Source organism: Centropristis striata, chromosome 2 (genome assembly GCF_030273125.1).
Source record: "Centropristis striata isolate RG_2023a ecotype Rhode Island chromosome 2, C.striata_1.0, whole genome shotgun sequence".
In the NCBI taxonomy this organism is placed as follows: Eukaryota; Metazoa; Chordata; class Actinopteri; order Perciformes; family Serranidae; genus Centropristis; species Centropristis striata.
In genome coordinates this window covers 28,772,383-28,793,064 of record NC_081518.1, presented here as the reverse complement: position 1 = coordinate 28,793,064, position 20,682 = coordinate 28,772,383, and the positions used below count along the sequence as shown (strand labels likewise).

The 20,682-nt window shown below is 39.4% G+C and overlaps 1 protein-coding gene across 2 annotated transcripts in view; it reads right to left on the bottom strand.

Annotated features, from left to right (window-relative positions):
• Positions 1-20,682, bottom strand: part of LOC131983410 (serine/threonine-protein kinase BRSK2-like) — a 131,901-nt gene that overhangs the window by 22,528 nt on the left and 88,691 nt on the right. For both annotated transcript variants that reach the window (XM_059348129.1, XM_059348130.1), the window contains exons 4-12: positions 20,516-20,656; positions 18,103-18,219; positions 13,659-13,692; positions 12,299-12,367; positions 6,931-7,077; positions 6,192-6,223; positions 4,447-4,611; positions 4,017-4,114; positions 2,428-2,578 (exon numbers count right to left, since the gene is read on the bottom strand). In XM_059348129.1, coding sequence (XP_059204112.1) covers positions 2,428-2,578; positions 4,017-4,114; positions 4,447-4,611; positions 6,192-6,223; positions 6,931-7,077; positions 12,299-12,367; positions 13,659-13,692; positions 18,103-18,219; positions 20,516-20,656 — 954 coding nt within the window. The remainder of the gene's footprint in view (positions 1-2,427; positions 2,579-4,016; positions 4,115-4,446; positions 4,612-6,191; positions 6,224-6,930; positions 7,078-12,298; positions 12,368-13,658; positions 13,693-18,102; positions 18,220-20,515; positions 20,657-20,682) is intronic.

Here is a 20,682-nt window from a genome sequence, read left to right as displayed (position 1 = left end):
GAACTTGAGGGTTCTAGTCTGCAGCCTTTATCTCTCCTGTCGAGCGTTCAGTGTGTGTGCTGATTATTCTCTCTTGCTGCATATCTTTATTAAAACTGGTGGAAATGACACAAACTCTTCCTGCTGTCTGAGCCTCAGGTCCAGATTACATTGCAGCTTTCATGTGGCTCTCTGCCTGTCAGTGACCCTCAGATGAGTTTTATGTGGAGCGACTCGGTCTCAGTTTGACGGGTTTAAATGATGAAGATTATGAAGGATGTCAAAGCAGATTTACAGCTCTGCTTTATGGACTTTAACTGACAGTTAAGTGAATAAATCCAGAAACTAATTGTTCTCTGCTTTATTAGGGAGGTTTAAATGGGTCAGCAAGTTTAGATTTGAACGTTAAATGACGCTAAATATAAAAACAGCACATCTCCTCTCATCAGCGAGCTCCGCTTCAAACTGAACTTCTGTCATAATGTTGCAGGAAGTCGGATCAAAGCAGCTCCTGCAGGAGGTGGAGGCTGGAAAGAGTTTTTAGGGAAAGATTTCAGTCTGTTTTTTATAAATATTAAAGAGCTCCCACTTCCTGTCTCAGAGACTAATGATGGTCAAGTGGATGCAGATTCAGGGCAAAGTGCTCAGAGTTAAAGCTGAACGCAGCTTCAGACCAAACTTTATCTACATTTAATGTGATGTGGTGTCATTCTTTTAGGTTTTATTTAGTGCAGTGATAGATAAATGTGCAATGGAAATAGTTTGTGCTTTGAATGTAAATTAGGTGCCAGAGTGCATAAAAAAGCATCAAATTAGAGCTTGTCTATAAATAAAATGGTCCCCGGCAGAGAGCTCAGTCCTAGAAACTCTCCTGCGGAGCAGATCATAAAACACGCACATGAAGTTCACATGAAGGTCATTTTATGCACCAACATCAGATGAAAAACAGCCTGTTTTAATCCTCAGGATGAAGGACTTGTTAAGAAATAAACTGAACCACCAGCTGACTGACCAGCAGAAAAAACAAAAGATAAAAATGTTGCTCTACAGTGACTAAGTTTGAGTTTAACTGGACTAAAACATGAAGGAAAATTATTAAACAGAGATGCAAAACATGCAGCTTCCACTCTCAGGTGTTGATGAAGCTTATACTGTTTCTTCTGTTTGTGCAACAATTTATATAAAGTGCTCCATAAATAAGAGGAAAAATCAAAGAATTGCATGCGAGACGTACACATGACCCTGTGACACTTTCTTCAGTCAGTCTGTTTGTTCTGCTTTACTGACTGATTACAGTATTTATTTATTATTTATTATTAGTTACAGTAACAATGTGTCCAGGCTCAGTTTTTTCGGTTCATGTCATACCCGGAATAAAAATGATATTGTTTCATGGAAGCAGAGAACGGCCGTGCCATAGGTTTATTTTTTAAAGTTTAGAATTTAATTTACCTGGAGAAAACAAACATTGTCATATTGAGATAATCAACGTTTTATCACAATACAACAAAAGGTTGTTCACCCTAATTATGCATCATGTTTATCAGAGATCAACAGTGCCAGGACAGCGTGCAAACATCTGAAATAACAAAATTAACCAGACACTCATTTTCCAGGATAATTATCCTGTGATCTCGTGAAAATTATCTTGTTAACTTGAGAAATCAACCTGATGTTTTCTCAAGAATCATCATTAATTAGCCTGTTTTCATAAAAAAAGAGAGCTTAGTTTTCTCAAGATAACATTTAAAAATAAAAAGTGCAATCAGGGTCGTTCTTGGCTTCCGAAGAATATGTTCAGACTCCTGTTCGGACTCGTTAAAACCTGCTTTATTCTGTTGATTCATCCCAACAATGCAAACAGTCACTTTATGCACCAACTTGCCAAACACATTTCAGGTTCACAGCCCTTTAAACCGGGATGCTTCTTGTCCTCTTTGACTGCATGCTCCATGCACACGCTACACACACGACCACAGACCTGAGTCCTGTTCATGCACTCTAACAGCTGTTTGTGCAGCAGCTCTCAGCAGTGAACAGGAGTTTGCGTCAGGTCTCGTATGATCCGTACTGTACACCTCGAACCGACAGAGCGAGAGCGATGCGTCATGTATTTGAGCACAGTTCGGTGAAGGAGGAAAGGATTTACAGCCGTGGACAGACCTCACGGTGAACCTGACCGCGCTCAGTGAAGTGAAGGACTGAGCTGAGGTCGTTCTGAGGGCGAGCAGACGCCGTGTGAAGGAGATCTGACCGGCCGTATATTTAAAGTGCCGCTGAGCCGAACCTCCTTCCTTTATTTCACTGAACTGAGATCAAATGCATTATTTATCACGATAACAACCATCGACTCCACTTTAAACAACATTAAATCTGTGTGCTGGACCTGTGCGTGTGTGTCAGACGTGTCTGTCCATGCTGGTGAACACACGTGCAGCTCTGTCTCACCTCTGGCCGTGGGTCGCCATGTCCAGGGCTCGCCGCACCGGGACCGGAGAGCCTCCCTCCGTCACGCTCAGCACCTCCATGGACTTCCTCTCCGGTCTCCTCTTACCGTGACGGCTCAGCATGGGCGAGTCCACGCGCTTCCTGGGAGGGTCTGCTGAGCAGGGGCAGGGGTCAAAGGTCAATGGAGGGAGAACACAAGGACAGAAAATAGTCAGAGAAACAAATCGCCAAAAGTCAAACAGTAATCACAGAAAATGTCCCCATCTTCTGGGTTAGGAGCTCAAAAACTGTTGCAACCTTAAACCTGAAATGTGATTAAATTTAAAGGTTTATTATTGATTTACTGATCAACCAACCATTGTACCATCTGTACATTTTCTCTAAAATACATGTGAACTCTACTGCAGCATTTTGAAAGATGGAGGATGGAAATACATATTGGCTGGACCCGTAATGTCTCATTCCTGCACCTGCCAGTCACTGCTGACAGCCTCAGTGAACCCTGAGGACACTCTAACATCACTGCAGCAAAATGAGAGTTTCAACCACTAAAGGTCAGTAAATAAAAATGTTTTCTGCTGCCATTACGTTGCTCTTTAAACCAACAACTATAATGTGGCTGCCGTGTCCCTGTCTGCACACCCACACTGAAAACAGTTTGTAAACATCTTCATCCTGGAAGGACTTTTACAGAAGGTCAGTTTTCAGTGAGCTAACACACAGTTTTCACATGTACGCGTGGACTTGTCTTCTGTCTTCTGGCCCTAAAGCTGTGGAGCCATCTCATTGTGGTGTCCTGAAGAAAGACTCATCATGTAGCTAATGTTAGCCACAAAAAGCTCACATTCCTGCTGTCAGCTTGGTACAGTGACTCTTTTGCTCACATTTTAAACAAATCCACTGGTGAAGGACTGAAATACATTCTAACGGCCAACATTTCAGGGGTTCCGTTGTAGCCAGCAAATATCGGTCGTGTCTTGAAGTTAACAGTAGTTTTGCCAAAGGTTGTCAGGCAGCAAGTCTCATGAGAATGTAAGATAGTTTTCAAAAATCTTGGTTTACCTTCAAGATACGACTAAGGATATGTGAGTAACAGGAAACAAATATCCAGTGCAAGACTGATTTTTCACTTTGCTGCTCATTGTTTACAGTTCAAGGAGCGACTACAGACGCAAGAATGGAGACGATGTCCATGACCGGATTGTTTTTCCAAATATGAATGCAGATAATTTTTTAAAGCAGAGTGTTGCACCTCTTTTGCTTTCATCATGGACTGTTTATGTGCACGTAAAACTTTCTCGAATGTGATCGGTCATTACTACTGGGACTTTAAAAAGGAATTTAGAAATCATCCATAGCAAAATCTCGTCCCGGTTGATATATATAGATGTGCCGCCTTATAAAATATTTTTTTATGGTCAAATCTCTAAATGCAGAGTTGTTGAAAATGCCTCTACTTTTAGCAGCTATTTATTTGGTCATGAATTAAGGTATTGGACAACATTAATTTGTCAAACTAAACAGAATTCTGACCTATCTATAAAAATTCCCTCTCTCTGTGTCTGTGTTTCTCGGCTGGACTGGCCTACCTATCTCGTTGCGCGGCGGCAGGTTCTGGTCCTCGTGGCTCGGGTACCTCTCCTTGCGGTCCAGCAGCAGGAAGTAGATCATCTTCTCCTGGTTTTCTCTGCAGAGAGAAGCTCGCCATCAGCTGAGTGCCCATTGGTTAAGAGCAGGACAGTCAGACGCTCCATCATCTCAAGACATATTAAATAGAAGAATTAATCAAACTGACAATTTCTCTGCCCCCCCCTTTAATCTGCTTCCTCTGTGCTTTTATCGCCTCTCTGCTCCTCCTCCTCCTATCCCTCCTCCCTCTCCTCCTCTCACCTCCTCCTCCCTGCTCCTCCTCCTCCCTCCTCCTCCCACTCTCTCCTCCTCCTCCTCTCTCTTTTCCTTCTCCTCCTGTCCCTTCTCCTCCTCCTCTCTCTCCTCCTCTTCCTCCTCCTCCTCACTCACTCCTCAGACAGCAGGTCTTTGGTCAGTTTCTCCTTGTCCCTGAAGCAGCCCAGGGAGTGCATGCTCTCCAGGACGTCAGGGTCGATCTCCTCGGCTGCAGCCAGAGTCCTGATGGCCACCTTCCTGGGGACGGGCTGCTCCGGCTCTGGCTCGTTCTTTCCAGCTCTGCAACACAAACACAGGTAAACCTTCAACTGAGCTCTGGCTCCAAGAAATACAGCCATGCAAAATGAAAATTTAAGAGCTGATAGCTAGTGATACTGATTTTGGTTATTATCAAGAAAACCATGGTAAAAGTCTAGATATCAACTCTTAAATTAAACTCTTCAGCTATTTTTGTTGTTATTATTATATTTGTCCTAACAAATGTACCTTTAGTTGTTCCAGGCATTAAAATGAACAAGAAACTGAAGAAAACAAGGGTGGTCTAATATTTTTTTCTAATAATGACTGTACATGTAGAATTAACTTGTTTATAGCTGCTAGCTTTCGCCTCTGAAGTGAATCTTTCTGGAGTTTCCCAAAAAAACAAAAATCGTATTCAGGTGAAGCTCAACTGCAATAGACGTCCTGATAAACAAGAAATCATATAGAATATATAGAGTGTTTTAGCATCACACAGTGTTGAGTTATTCCATTTTGGCTTGATAAATGAGCTTTGTTACAGTTTTCTTCTTTAATTACTATCAGTTATAATAAAATTGTACTTTTTTTGGATCTGGCAACAACAAAAAAAATCAGTCGCTCAGACGGGTTGTAAAAATTGATTTGGAGGAGAAAACAGAAGCGAACTGTCAATTATTGAGCTGAACTTTGTGTTGTAAACCTCTGTTAGAGTTCATGAACCCACTCGTATCTTCAGTTTGTCCTCCTGTACTCACTGCAGCTTTGTGCACAGTGAGGGAATATTATTTCTCAGAGTAAAGTGCTTCAGATGGGCTGAGTGCATCTAACAGTGTTTCTTGACCTGTCTCCATGTTCCCACTTCTTACTTCAGTGTGTAAAATGTTAGTTATAATAAAAAAAGGTGTGAAAAGCTACAAGAACTGTAATAAACAAACAACAGAAACAGTCAGTGGACAGCTGAGTGATATCCAACATTTAATAAAAGGTTATATATCTGTTTTCTGATGTTTCGGTTGAACATAAGTGTAATTTTTAAATCAATAAGAGAATCCCAGAAATAGTGAATCCATTAGGGAGCAGAGGTCCATTAAAGTCCCGATGTTTGAGCTCTCTAAGGACTAATGGAGCTGCTTATTTTCTTTTCAAAAACAGCCTTTGATGACTGAATGTATTATTATTGTGCATTACCTGCTGCTGCACTTATTCTTGTATCGGTTTTCTTCATGTGAACATTGACGTGGACATGTCAATGTTGACGTGGACAACACAAATAGAGTCTCTGCAGGAAATGACACCAAGCTGCTAGTTACAGCAACACGTGTCCAACTTTACATGAATCCACTCGGAAAACACAAACTACTTTCATTCCACGTGTCCCAAGAAGGCAAAATGATGCTCTCGTAAAGCAACAGTACACAATAACCAAAAAACATGGATAAAACAGCCTATTCTAAAACAGCCTATTCTTAAATTATAGAACAGTGTTCATCCTTTATGTTTAATATTCTAAAATTCAAAATAAACATTTTCTAGGGAAAGGAGATATCCGGTCCTAACCTTGGTCACATTTCCTGCATTACAGACAGAAACATGAAACACTGACAGGTGGAAATACTTACAGGTACCAGTTATGCTTCTGGATCTGCTCTAACTGTAACGAAACAAGAGGAAATAAACAGTCGTGAGTCTTAAAAAACAAAAGATGGTTCTGTTTAAAGGCTTTTTCATAGTTTATTCATAGTGTATTTTTGCATGAAGCATGATGTTGGGGCAGGATGATATGTTTGTTGGGGTGAATCTGAGCACTTAAAGACACATGCATGGTTTTTGTTCAGGAAGTTCATATGATTACCTGGTGGAAACACCTGGCTGTGAAACTCAATCAACTTGGACTGCAAACCGGATAATTTCACTTAGATATCACACTCAGGTCCACTACAATTACTACATTTTACTCCTAAAGATGGCCCTGTAAAGCAGCACTTGAATGAAATTGTCACAATGCATAAGCTACTGTGATTGAGTTAAAACATGTTTAATATCTATGAGTTAAGTCATTTATAAGACTTCAACTGAGTTCAACTGACAAAACACAAGTGAAAGCACATTTTCTAAATACACCCTTTGTTATTTTTGTAATGTTTCTATTCTGAGCCAAAACAAATCCTTGGCCTGAGATGAAAAGATCTGCTGCAGAGCACAGAAGCTGCGGGCCAGTCATGGTGCAACTCTGCTAAATTTAGCCTGAGCGCTCCCTCAGGCAGCAGCCCAGACTGTGGAAATGCAAAGCGAGCACGAGTTTACTGATGGAAGATTTCTGCAGCCGGGCCGGGTGGCGAGGTGAGGAGCGCCGCTTACCGTCAGCCTCTTTCCAGCGTCCACCTCGATCATACCGCGCAGCAGGTTCTGACAGTCCGGAGGGATGAAGTGAGGCATGTGGAACACTCCCAGCTTCACCTTCTCCAGAAGGTTCCTCAGGTTGTCATCGTCGAATGGCAGAGCGCCCTGCAGGGACAGAGAGGAGGAAGAGGAGAGCAGAGGGGGGACAGGAGAGAGGGATCTCACTTTAGTGACTAGAACAAGTCAACACACTGTTTATCTCAGTCTGGAGGAGATTCAGGATCTGAGTTATAAGAAGTTTTCTGGAGCAATCTGCTCTGTATGTGCTGACGAGAGCTGAACTGACCAGTTTGAATCTTCATTCATGACAATCAATTCCATTTAAATCTGATTTCTGCACAGCTGCAGATAAAGATCAAACTACACTGATATTATTAGCATTATACTATTTTAAAAAATGATATATTCAGTGGTGGCTGCATTCATAACATGTATTTATCTGGAATATTCTGCTTCCGTTCAGATTTGTTGGGATTTATCTTTTCAAAACCATTTTTCACTCCAAACAAGTTTGTGGAAAGTGGAAATAACACATTATATAGATCCATTACACACAAAATGAATCATGTCTTCATTTATCTAATTTCTTCTAATTATAATGGTTGTGGCTTACATTTAATGAGGACCTAAAATTCAGTGTCTCAAAAAAATGTAATATTAACAATTTAAAAAAAACAACAACTATGTTTAATATGGAAATGTTGGCCTCTGAAAATCTATGTGACTCAATACTTGGTTGGGTCTATTTGACTTGAACTACTGGAAATAGACTTTTCATCATATTCTGATTTATTGAGATGCACTTATATAAAATCCATGTTTTAGTCTTTTTTCATAAGGAGGATCTTTAATATAACAAATAATCGATCAGATACATGACCAGGAAATCAGTTTGTACCCCAACATGCAACACTGAGAAGGTTGTGATAAGACGACAATATTTATGGCAAAATTCCTTTTTAAAACTTGTTATTAAAGCACCACAACTTATATCGGACTGTACTTTATTACGTACAGGACATAATAGTATTTTTTACTTTAGCAAACAGTTATTAGTGTGTACTTTCATTAAGTTAAGACAATTAAATAATACTTTACATAACTTTGATCCTGAATACAAGATGCAGGTTATGCACAGATTAATATACTTGTATTTTTTTCTTCCAGAGGCTCTGTAGAAACTGCAGTATATGGTGTTAGTTTTTCTTTTTCATAAAAGATGAAACATTTAGACTGACAATGCTACAGGAGAAGTCAGAGGTTTCATGAATATCTACGGCTCATTCAAGAACTGTTGGCCAGTTGTTTTACAGAACAAAGTGTTCTTGGCGGATGGTGGATTAGAGGAAAGGTCAGAAGGTCACAGAAATCTCTGGAATAAATCTCTGGGGGAGATTTAGAAACAGTCCAGGCGTCAGACTGCCCTTCACAGGACTGAACAATCCTGACGTCCTCCTGTTGTCATGTAAATGTGCCGTCAGGTGTTGGCTGAGAGATAATGTGGAAGCAGAGTGTGAGAGCTATCAGTCATCAGTGATGATGAAGCAGTTTGTTCTGCAGCCAGCCGGCTCGGCTCGGCTCTCCAGCTGGGGAGCGCTCACTGACGTTATGACTGATACAGTTTCCTCCTCGGTGAAAGAGGAGCAGGACGCAGGCAGATGGCCGCTGACACAGAGCGGGACTCAAAACAACACGAGTGGAGAGATTTATCTCTGTGTGCAGCGTCTCAGTCAGGACGAGAACAAACAAACAGTCGTTTAGCTGCTTCTCTGTCACTGTCGCGTTACGAAGCTTTTGTTATGTGACCAGTGTTTTTATGCGAGTGTGTGCAAAGTGAACGACACCAGTCACATGTCTCTGATTCACACATTACACAGAACTGAGTCATTGCAGCAGAAGCTCAGCAGCTCAGACTGCGGGGGACTTGGCTCAGGAACCAGAGGGTCGCTGGTTCAAGTCTCCACATGGACTCAGCTCAGAGTGTGAAGTGCCAGGATGCTCCTGAGTCAGACACCAAACCTCCAACACTGTCCAAGGGTTGGAGAGTAACTGAAGGATTAAGTATTTATAATTCATTGCACTCTGAATACAGTTACAGTTCAAATTGGTGGCATTCTGAATACAGTTACAGTGGCAAGAAAAAGTATGTGAACCCTTTGAAATGACCTAGTTTTCTGCAATAATTTGTCATAAAATGTGATCTGTTACGCATCTCAAGTATAGACAAACACAATGTGCTTAACCTAAAACCACACGTACAATTATAATATTTCCTTTCTTTATTGAACATAAATATTAAAACTGTAATTTCAAAGGGTTCACAGACTTTTTCTTGCTACTGTACTTTATTATCTCTGCCAAGGAGGTCTTGTTTTCTGTTTGTTTTGTTTGTTTGTTTGTCAGCAGGATTACGATAAAAAATGACTGACCTGATTTCCACAAAACTCGATAGAAGGGTGTAACATGGGCTCAAGAGGAATCCATTCAATTTTAGAGCGGATCAGAATCAGAGAGTAGATAAACTAATTATTTTTCACTTTTATCGAGCACTGCCTTGGTTCAGCTCTGAGCTCTCAGAGTGCCCTTCTGCTTTATTTTTGTTTAATTAGCTTGAAAATTCATATAAGGAATGCATTTACCATAAACAGATTTATAAAGAAATGTGCAACAATTCTATGCTGCTGCAGTTCACCTGACACTCAGAAACATGAGTGATTTTGAAAGTAATCGTAAAAGTGTATTTAAAATACGGTACTTAATTTAATAATCTGATGGAATAAGTTACAGATTACACTGTAGGGCAGATGTTCAGTAAACTCACTCCTCCTCATTAAGGAATAGTATTTATTCTATTGATTTGTTTGTAGTCAAATATTACTGAGCTTATATAGTGATTTTGGGAAACATTACTGTTGCTGCAGTACAGTAAAAAAACAACATTTTATTGTATTTATAATATAAATTCGACTGAATTTATTCTTAAAAGCAATAATTTTGTAATGACAAAGAGCTTATAAAAGTATCAATAAAGAACCGAACCATTCAGGAGAAGGAGCAGTGTCGATAAAATCCAAATCAAACTGCTGACTGATGAATGAAGCATCTTTCAGATATCTTAAAGATGATTATAAACTGTATTGTTGCTGCATCCTACAGACCAGACGTTATATCAAACCCAGCATCCTCTGCAGGACACCACACATGTTGTCTTTGTGTCTCTGCAGGTTTTTGCTCCTGATTGAAGCTTCCAGTCTCTTCCCAGTGTGAAATCCAGTTATAAACATTTCATATTGTTGTTGGAACTCTTCTCTGTGGACAGTTTTAATAGAAAGATGAACACGTTGTGACTATAAATGATGAAGGCCTGTTAGTTTGGGCAGGGCAGTTTCATTTCTGTTCTCTTTTAATTTATAATGTGGAGGTTTGAATTTTTCATCGGTACACAGTGTGTTTCCAGCTCCGCATCTTTAATTCAGTCCCACCTGGTGTAAACCGCACAACCAAGGCAGCACAGCGGCCTCCAGCAAGACTGTTCATGACATTACAGGCTCGTCTCTCTGAGGCAGATGTGCAGATGTAAGATTGACCTTCAGCACTAAAGACACACCAGGTTCCTGTCATAAAGTGCACTCTGCTGTTAACCTTTAATTCCCAGGGCAGGTGCTGTCGTCAGGTGCTTTATTTTGTGTTGAAAACATTCCAGCGACCTCTGTCTCGACCTTAGAACAACTTGCTTCACAAATAAAAAAGTTCATTCAGCATTAATGTTTGGCCTCGGGAGCAAATAAATCACTTTCTCCTTCTCTTTCTCCTGCATCAAACCAGAGAGGCTGAGCAGGTTTCCCTGTGACAGCACATTTTAAATTACAAACAGACGACTGCAGCAGCAGAGAGGACTGAAGGAGCAATCAGTCCCGTTAGAATGCCCTGAAGCTGTGTCATTCCACAGATTACTGCTTTATATACAAACACATTCATCCCGAGAATCCAGGAGTTATAATGTAGCTGACAGGATTCATTTAACCTGAGTGCTAAACTTGGACCTAACCATCTTTCTCGAAACATTTAACAAAGGTTTGAACAAATTAAAGCAGTAAAGATTCAGCTGTAGAGAAGAAAGATTTCCCTGTAAGGACTTGTGTCCACCGAAGCATGTTCTTTCCTGAGCCACGCGTGTTTCTCTTTGCAGTGGGAGGCACTGAGTGTATTTACACTCTGCTACAAACATCAGCAGCATGATGAGGCGCTCAGTGTCTATTCTGCACTGCTCTAAGGTGAAAGATGTTTAACTTTGGTTAAAGTTCTCTGGTCCTTTTTGGATCAGCTGAGCGTTCACTAGCTTCATTTTGGCTCTTAAAAAATGTATGGGTGATGTCACAGAGACTTTGGAAGACATAATCCCTCAGGAAGGCACACTTCTTGCTGAATGAGTGATTGTAGGTATACAGATTTCAAGAAATACACTAGCGTTCAAAAGTTTGGGGTCACCCAGAAAATGTCTGTGTTGTTTTCCATGAAAACAAACATGACATGACATGAGTTACAAGATGAATCTAAAACATAGTTAACACATTAACAAGGGCAATAATCATTTTAACCTTTACACATCTCCAACTTTACCTCTAGATACTCTAGCCAGTCTGAGGAAAGATAATTTTATTGCAGTTTTCAGCTATGCTAACATGATGCTCAGGTGTGTTAATGATCAATGAGCCTTTCAACATTATAAATGTGGATTAACACAATGTGCCACTGGAACACAGGACATTGTATAATAGGTATTCCATAAGAAAATCTGTTGTTTCCAGCTTTAATAGTCATTTACCACATTAACAATGTCTACACTGTATGTCTGTTGTTTTAATTTTAAAAAAATGAGCTTCTCCTTCAAAAATAAAGATATTTCTAACTGAACCCAAACTTTTTAGCGGTCGTGTAACTTGTTAGTTCTCTCAGAAATCTTAACATTTGTGCAATATAAATACCTTCAGTACCTCTGAAAGCTTATTCATTTATAGCTTTATTTGTGTGTAAAGCATCCTTACGTTGGGGAGCAGAGAGACTGTAATGATGATGTGAAGTTGTGAATAATGCAACAATGTTTGCAGGTCACAATGACAGAATTCATGGTGACTTTAAACCTTGAATATAAATAAAATCAAGTCCACTGATTGAGTGATCCAATATTAGGACTTCCTGATGATATAAATTTGGTATTCAGATGTGGAGATGGACTTTTCTGTGCTAAAAGTAAAGTCTGAAATACTAAAACATTTCCAGTCTGAGGAACAAGGTCAGTTATGGTGCAGCAGCAGCAGTCACTCACCACTAAAAGTGCAAACAGGATGACTCCACAGCTCCATGCATCTGCTTTCCTCCCGTCATACTTCTCCCCCTGTGACAGACACACAGACAGACATCATCAACACTTCATTCATTCTGAGATTCTAGCCTCGGCTCCTCGCTGTGCTAAATAGAAAAAAATCCACCCATATATGGATATTCCTGCACTGTAACATCAGCAGCTTGTGATGCTGACTGCATTGCAGGAGTTATTTTGGGATGAAGTGTTTAAATTTTCTTTTTTTGGTGCAGCGAACCCTCCTCCTCCTCTTCCTCCTACTCCTCCTCCTCTCTGTGTGTTTGCTAGTCTTTCCTGTGTTTCCCACCATGACTTGCAGACATGCTGCAGGTAGAGATATGATGAGTAGGTTCAGGTATCATGATCTTCTATGGACAGAAGGGACATGTCCCTTTATATCAAGGTCCTGCTGAATGTCCAAACTATTATTTTGTCATTTTAATCCCTCATTGTGTTTTGGTAGTATTTATTTTAATTCGACTCAGATTTATATCAACAATAAACAGACAAATATATAAAATCTGAGAGAATGCAATTATATCGCTTAACAAATTAAGCGATATAATATAATAACTTGTGTGTAGTACATAGACACAGAGAAAGGTATGGAGGGCAGATACACACATGCACAATAGGCATGGTAACCATACATTGATCTGGATCTATACATTGATTCAGTGATCAACAATTCTATATCATCAAAACAGAATAGAGGAAGAGAACTGCAGATTTAGACACATTGAAGCCACACCTGCACATATAAAGTTACTCTAAAACGAAACAATGAAGAACTGTGAAAGAATCTTATAATTTATTTCTTGCAGCAATTAAAAAAGTAACGTAGGCAGTAAGTAGGACATCTTGTGTATAATATAGTGTTTAATATATTTACATTATTTAAGGTTTTAATACCAAACTCACACGTGAGATGAAAATTTCATCTCACATTTCATCATGAAATGTTGTTGGTGGTTTGATCCAAATGTTATTCTATTATTCTAGTGATTATGTGTTTGTATGTGTATTATTTCATTTCAAAATATTAAATCATTGTCCAAAGAATCTGAATAATCTCATATCTGTATTTGGCTGATTGTCTGCAGCAAAGAACAGGAACTACATTGACAAAACAGACAAAGAAATGCAGGACTCCATGACGAACAGCTGATCTTCTGAGTATGTAAAGAGTGTGTTTGAACCCGGCGGAGGGGGACGGAGCGGGGACACTGAATGCAGAGAGGACGGAGCGGTGATGTAAGAGCCATTGAGCCGGAGCTGCTATTAATGTATGAAAGAGACACAGAGAGCAGGAGAGAGCACTTACCCTGATAACCTCTGGGCAGGCGTAGTGCGGAGATCTGGAAAAGAGGCAAAGAGGCGGTTATGGTGGAAAGGACTCACAACATTACACAACACTACACACTCACACAGCCGGCAGCCACGACTATAAACTGCAGAAGAAGAAGCAGCAGTGAGCAGGTGAGTCTCAGCTCGTATGAAGAAATAAGAACCACTTTACCCAAAAATCCATGAAATATAAAACTTTTCCAGCCTGATGTGGATTATTTTAAGTGAATATTATATAAGATGAAATGGCCTCAATCCAAACTGAGTGACGCGGCTCATCCTGTTGGATAACACACGACAACGTCACACTTTCACACAATGTGACGAACGGCAGACAGGAAACTTTTTAATGCTTCACTTCTGCCTCCATAATCACATAATATCATATTTTACTCTTTGTTGCATTGCATGGTGGACTGGTTAACTTTTTAATGATATTTTCCTGCATCAATTATTACCTTTTATTCCTGTTAAGTATTGAAATGAGTGTAATTTATCACAGTCAGCGGTAGAAAGCACATCGAGTCAAGGGCTGAACTTCAATCTGCAGGTTTTTTCTATGCTTCTTTATTCATCCACTTCATTACATTTCAGTTGCAAATATAGTGCTTTTTTCTACATGTACTTAACAGCTATGTTTAGTGTTCATTGTGCAGAATCTGATTTTACCTACAAAACATGCAGTTATCTTAATAAATATGATCCATCGTTAGAGACTAAACTAACAGCATGTAAAATATTTAAATCAGTCCATACTCAATTAACATGAAAAAGCCGTTTACACAGTAATTCACTTCATAATCCAATAGAATAATTATATAACATTAATATTGCCAGTTTTCTGCAAGAGTACTTTTATGCACATCATTTACTTTTTGCACTTTTTAAGCAACATTTAAAATCTATTTAACCCTCTGGGATCACTTTAATTTACGAGCCTTTAAGGCCATTAAGGACAAAATGTCCACTTCCGAAAAAACGCTATAAAAACTTTACAGATTAATATGTTTTTTTCTACTTTTTTCTGCATGAAGCTCTCAAACAACTTTTGCCTACTCAAAACTACCAAATGTTTAAACATCATTGTCATTTTAACACATTAAATGTCGTTGATTATGCGATGTTGTTGATGTTTATTTATTGATATTATTGAGTTATTTTCCACATAATAACACATTTTTGGCTGGGGCATTGTTTTTTATCACAGTCTTGGATATGTCAAAGACTAAGAACAAAATTCATTTTTATGCATTTTTAGTTTTTGTGTAGTGTGTAATTTTGTGTTAGAATGTACTAACCTTTAGAGCAAGAAAATGCTACAAAAACTTACGGATTAATATATTTTTCTTCTTTTTTCTGCATAAACTACTTAGAGGGAGAACATTTGGAGCATTATTTTCCCATTCATAACAACTTATCATGAGTTGTACCAATTGTTTTCTTAGATATTATAGTTTCATATGATATCAGTATTCTTTCTCTGTAGCCTTAAAATAAAAAAGTACAATAACTGACAGTGAAGAAGAGCAGTTTCAGGGATTTTAGGGAGGAGTTTTGGATCAGCTGAGATAGAAGTAATGAAGGAGTAAAAGTGTTCAGAGTGAAATCGGTAACGGTTCACGACTGAAACTACAGTCATAAAGTTAACAGATGCTTGTGATTCCCAACCTCTCTGGGCTGTGTGTCTTCTGAATAATCCAATAATGACGCACGCTGCGGAGAAATACTCGTCTGCTCCTCCTCTGTGTGGATTCATCACAACAAATGAAGCGGAGAGAACGACTCGTCGAACAGCGTCTCACGGCTCCCACAGTAAACATACACTCCATCACTGCCAGCACCGTACTTAATTATGCTAATGTATGTACAAGCAGTCAATCTGAACTACTCAAACACAGTCGTGTCAAAATACACTAACTGCAATCTAATTATAGCGCAGCACACTTTGATCCTGCTGCTGGAGGCGACTCGTCCACACTCGACTCTCACTGACATTTAATAAATTCCATTAACGTCACATGAAGCGAGTCAGTGACGTGTTACACGCACCAGATATTTACAGGATCCATCAGAGCTTCTTTACGACTGAAGTACGGAGGAGTCATGTGACAGATGGACAGCTCTGTTAACTGACCACTGATCAGTCATGTCAGGGAAATATCTCAGAATTTAGTGCTAAATTAGCCAGAAGAGCAGGAGTAAACTTTTAAAAAACTAACTAATTGTGTTTACATTCCTTTAATGGTGATTCTAACTGATTGCAGTATGCACAATAAGATAAATTAAATCTTTATTAGTCCCAAAGCAGGGAAATTAACTGTGTAATATAAACTGTGAACAGCATATATGGTTGCTACCCGACTCAGCACTTTGTGTGAAGTTTTTCAACTCATAAATTTGTAATGAACTTTATGTTAGAGTTTAAATGTTGAGTGTATAACTAGGGTGTTAGGATGGAAGTACATAAAGTCCACATGCTCAGTTATGTTTAATAAGTTGTTGCAGCAATTTATGGGTTGATAAAGTTTGTTAGACAGATACATTTTAGAATTTGTGACCACTGGAGAATTTATAAAAATGGTCAAAAAAAACCTCCAAATATCACATTAAGACACCAAGACCTTGAATATTTTCACATGCTGTGATTTTGTATTAAAAGCGTTTGACATTTTGGAGATTTCTGCAAGAATTGTATTGTTTTGCAGTTTGATGGTGAGCACTTCTGTTCTGTAAACTGCTCAGTAACTTCACATTATTATCCATGACCCTGCTGCTGCCGCAGCTGCTGACTGACAGTAATGGAGGGCAAAGTCTTCAGATTGGAGTTAAGTAGGTTAACATGCAATATAGATATCTAAATGAATTGTCCACTTTTCAACTAACAATGGTCAAGTTTAAACCCAAAAGTATGTCATAATTTAAACGTTTCAATCATCCAGTTAAAGCTGCAACACAAATCAGAACTGGAAAATTTCTGACCACCTACTTTAGAAAGTACTTGTGAACTTAATAATAATAACAATAATACGACATTCCATTTATATAGCACTTTTCAAGACACTCAAAGATGCTTAACAAGGAATAAAGAAATAAAAGAAAAAGAAAAAAGAGAAAAAGTCGGTGGTTGTAGGCGGGGTGAAATCAGGTGAAATGTCACAACTGAAAGCAGACATACAGTTTATTTGTCTGTATTTAATTAAAATAATACAAAACCTGTTCTGCATATATTTCCAAGCAAAAAACTTTCATTAACTCCTCTCCCCGAGCCGAGAACTCGCCTCTAAAACCATGATCAGACTTTCAGCGTCACAGAGGTTTGACTGCTTGTAGACAACACAAACAAAGCTAGCGGTGAATTAGGATTCATAAAACATAAAAATCATATTAGAAAGAATTAACAGAAGCCCTACTTGGTAGCATTATTATTATATTATCTGAATTAAGTCTAATGATGAGCTGCAGCAGAACACTCTGCTGGTAACTTCCTGTTCTCCTCTCTTTGCTTTGTGCAGCGTTTGTGAGCCGGAGGAGTCGAGCTTTAACTCTTCCACATGGCTGGCTCTGTGCAGCGCTGGCTGGCCCGCGGTGAGCTGTGCTGAGTGGGACACGGAGCACCAGCCTGCACCCTGCAGAGCTTTATACAAGCCTGAGGAACAAACAGAAGGAGCTCACACACTGAAAGCTTTCTGCTGCTTCCACTGCATCTAAACACGAGAGCGTCTCAGTGAAGCTGAGCTCAGGTAAGTTGTTTTAAAGCTACAATTATCCATATACTTTTATATTAACAATGACTCATATAGCTTTGAATGAAGAACTGTTCTCTTTGTTCCTTTAGGTTTCCTTGGCTAGCACTTACGTTTTACTCATTGGAGGTTTTACTTTATCTCCTTCAGGATTTATTTTCCAATACTTGCACACAGAATCAATAAGATCTCTCTAAACATCCACACTTTGTTCCATCAGGAGGAGACAAGAACAGGAAACAAACTAAGTCTTGTCACGAGTCGACTCAATAAACCTCTGCAACAAATCCTGTTCAGGACGTCAAATACTGTTGAGGATTTACTCAACGAGAAGTCATTTATTCAAAGAAACAAGTGCAACAAAGACGTGTCGCTGATTCTGAATAACATGCGGCAAAGTGGGAGGAAGAAAAGCTTTTTTCTGTAATTTTGTCTTTAAATCACAAATAATCTGAGCAGCTGAGTCAACAGAGAGAATAAATACAGGATTAAACAACAGAAAACATTTAAATGAAGACAAAGGACACAAAGGACAGGATCACAGGTGTGCAGAAATAATAATAAAAAAGCCTCTACAATGTATTTCTATCCAGTATGTTTAGAAAAGTAATAGTGAAATGTTTAAAACTGAAAACCAGAGTTACAGGAGCAGAGATTAAGTTGTCTTGTTGCACTCACCCACAGCTGGTCTCCAGCAGACTGTCCCCGACCTGCAGAGACGCCATGCCGAAGTCTGCTATCCTGATGTTGTTCTTCTCGTCTAACAACAAGTTCTCAGGCTTCAAATCTCTGTGGCTACAGGACAACACGAGAGGAGACAGAAGAGAGAGACGGAAATGTTCATCTGAAATCAAAACTGAGGTAGCAATGACCTTCATTACACCTGAAATACACCTGATGGTCTCTGACAGGTCCTGTCAGTCCCTAAAACTTTGAATGTTATTATGCATGTCTCCATTTCGATCTGTTTTTTCTTGGTCTTAAATGTTCCCTCATGTGTGCTCGCTGTCCTACAGGCTTCTTTGATTCCAGATGTGTGTCAGAAGAGTTTGTGCTAAATTACTTTAATATTTCTCAAGGTGAAGTGAAGGTACAGGTTTTTCTGATTTTCATTTGGCTTTTTCTTCTTCATCGGACTTTGATGTAAAATATAATTTGACTACAGCAGCTCCTGACATTAGTCGGCACTTTGCTTTTGTGCTTCAGCCTCCTGAGGTAGTGTGGGTGAAATGAGAAACAATTAGTCCTGAAAGCATTCACGCCTACACTCGTTCCTCTCTGTGGTAAAGGCTACTTTATTACACTCCAGTCATCAAGTGCGGATACACTCCAGGTGTGAAGGAGGTCCGAGTCTCCGCTAGCCTTTCACTCACAGTGACAGAGTGAAACATGAAACCAGCAGATAAAGTGCAGATGCATGCAAATCTCATCCTTCAGAGCTAAACACTTGATGTTTAAAGCTGAGAGTCACAACTTTGATGTGCATGTGCTCTTCGATCACACCGTGTTGCAGCCATAAAGGTGCTGAAAGATGAAAAGAGATGAAGAGGAGCTGGAGCCTGTAAAGTCGCCTCCGGCTGCAGCTGACGAGGACACATGTAGGAAACCTGTTGTTCAACCAGAAAGACTGAGCAAAAGCTCAATAAAAAAATGAATACTTCAGATACAATTCTTGGAGAATAAACTACAGTAGCTGCTGCCTTTCTTTAATTTGTTTTCTGTGAAGAAAATTTAACAAACCTGCTGCAAATTACTGTCAAGGGAGTACAATTATCTTTCAATTAAGTGATAATTCACTGAGAAATGTAAATGAGATGTAGTTCATGTGATTTGCATAAAGTGACACTGAATCAGTCCTGACGTCAGGCTGCAGCGACGTGTTGCACTAAAGTTACAGCTCACTAAAATAAATTATTTCTTCTGCTGAAGTTGGAGTTCTGGATGAAGGAAAGTGAAGTGTGCATTCATCCTGCATGAGGATGTGTGAGGAAATAATTAGTCCATTACTCTGATGCTGTCAGCCCAACAAAAAGATCAGCGAGTGAATGAGTTAATAAAATCTTTAATATGTATCACTGAGGTAGAACTGTGCGAAAAATAACTGCAGTGGCTGCTGAATCGTTTCTCTTTTGTTTTGTGTTGAGAGACATGAAGTGACTTTATGGTCATGTTTCAAAAAAGTGTTTTTCATCAAGTGTTTTCATTCTGTGAACTATTGGAACAGTTTATCTCTCAGTCTGTCTCCGTCACACTGTCTCTACCTGCTGGATACAGTCTCTCCTTTGTGTTTTAATAAAACGTGCTGCAGATTTTACATCTGCTTTTCACACAAATTAGATTTCAGATGCAGTTTCCTCTGTTGCACTGCTCCGTCAGCTGCAGAGGCTACTGGTGTAAATTTTTATTCCCCCTGCTCAGTTTTTGCATCTCTAATCAGTAATACTGTGAAACACATGAGGCCAAAAAAAATCACCAAACCCTGTTATGTGTTTTTACCTGAATAAAATCTTGAATGTTAAGTGCCTAAAGACAGCTGGAGAATCTGTTGTGTTTTCTAAACAAACCAATCAAAAAAACGACTAGTGAGAAGGAAAAAAAAAACAAATTCTCAGGTGAATTTACAAAAGGATTGTGGGGCTTTTGTGGCTGCTACACCTGCACAAACAAGACAAAAAGAAACTGTGTAATTGTCAAAGCACAGACAAACCTCCAACTGCAGACAGCGTCTCACTGCTCTGGTGTTATTTGCACATATTTAAATGAGGTAATATGCATATATTTAGTGCAAGATTGGCTGCTTTTTATGCAAATGAGCCTCACTGCAAAAACAGTCCAATTCAAAACAGAGATCAATACTAACAGCCGCACAGTTACAGTGGAGTTATCAGTATATGCTAAGTACCAGTTTATGGTAACTGAAGTGCATTTTAAAGACAAAGGCTTCACACCCAGTCTGACGTATTAAATCTCTCTGTGACATTTAAATTCCTGTCTGAAGGATTGAGGAGTGTCTTGTCTGTCAGTCATGTTCTGCCTGTCGTGTTCTTGGTGCAAAGTCAATATTTAAACTCTGAGTGTGAAGGTGACGAACCATATGGAGTGGCTGTGGCAGAAGTCCAGGGCTGAGATGATCTGTCTGAAGAACTTTCTGGCCTCTTTAGGCGTTAGCCGGCCCTTTTTCACCAGGTAGTCGAACAGCTCCCCACCGGACACGTGCTCTAGCACCAGGTACCTGACAGGAGGACACAGGAGACAGTC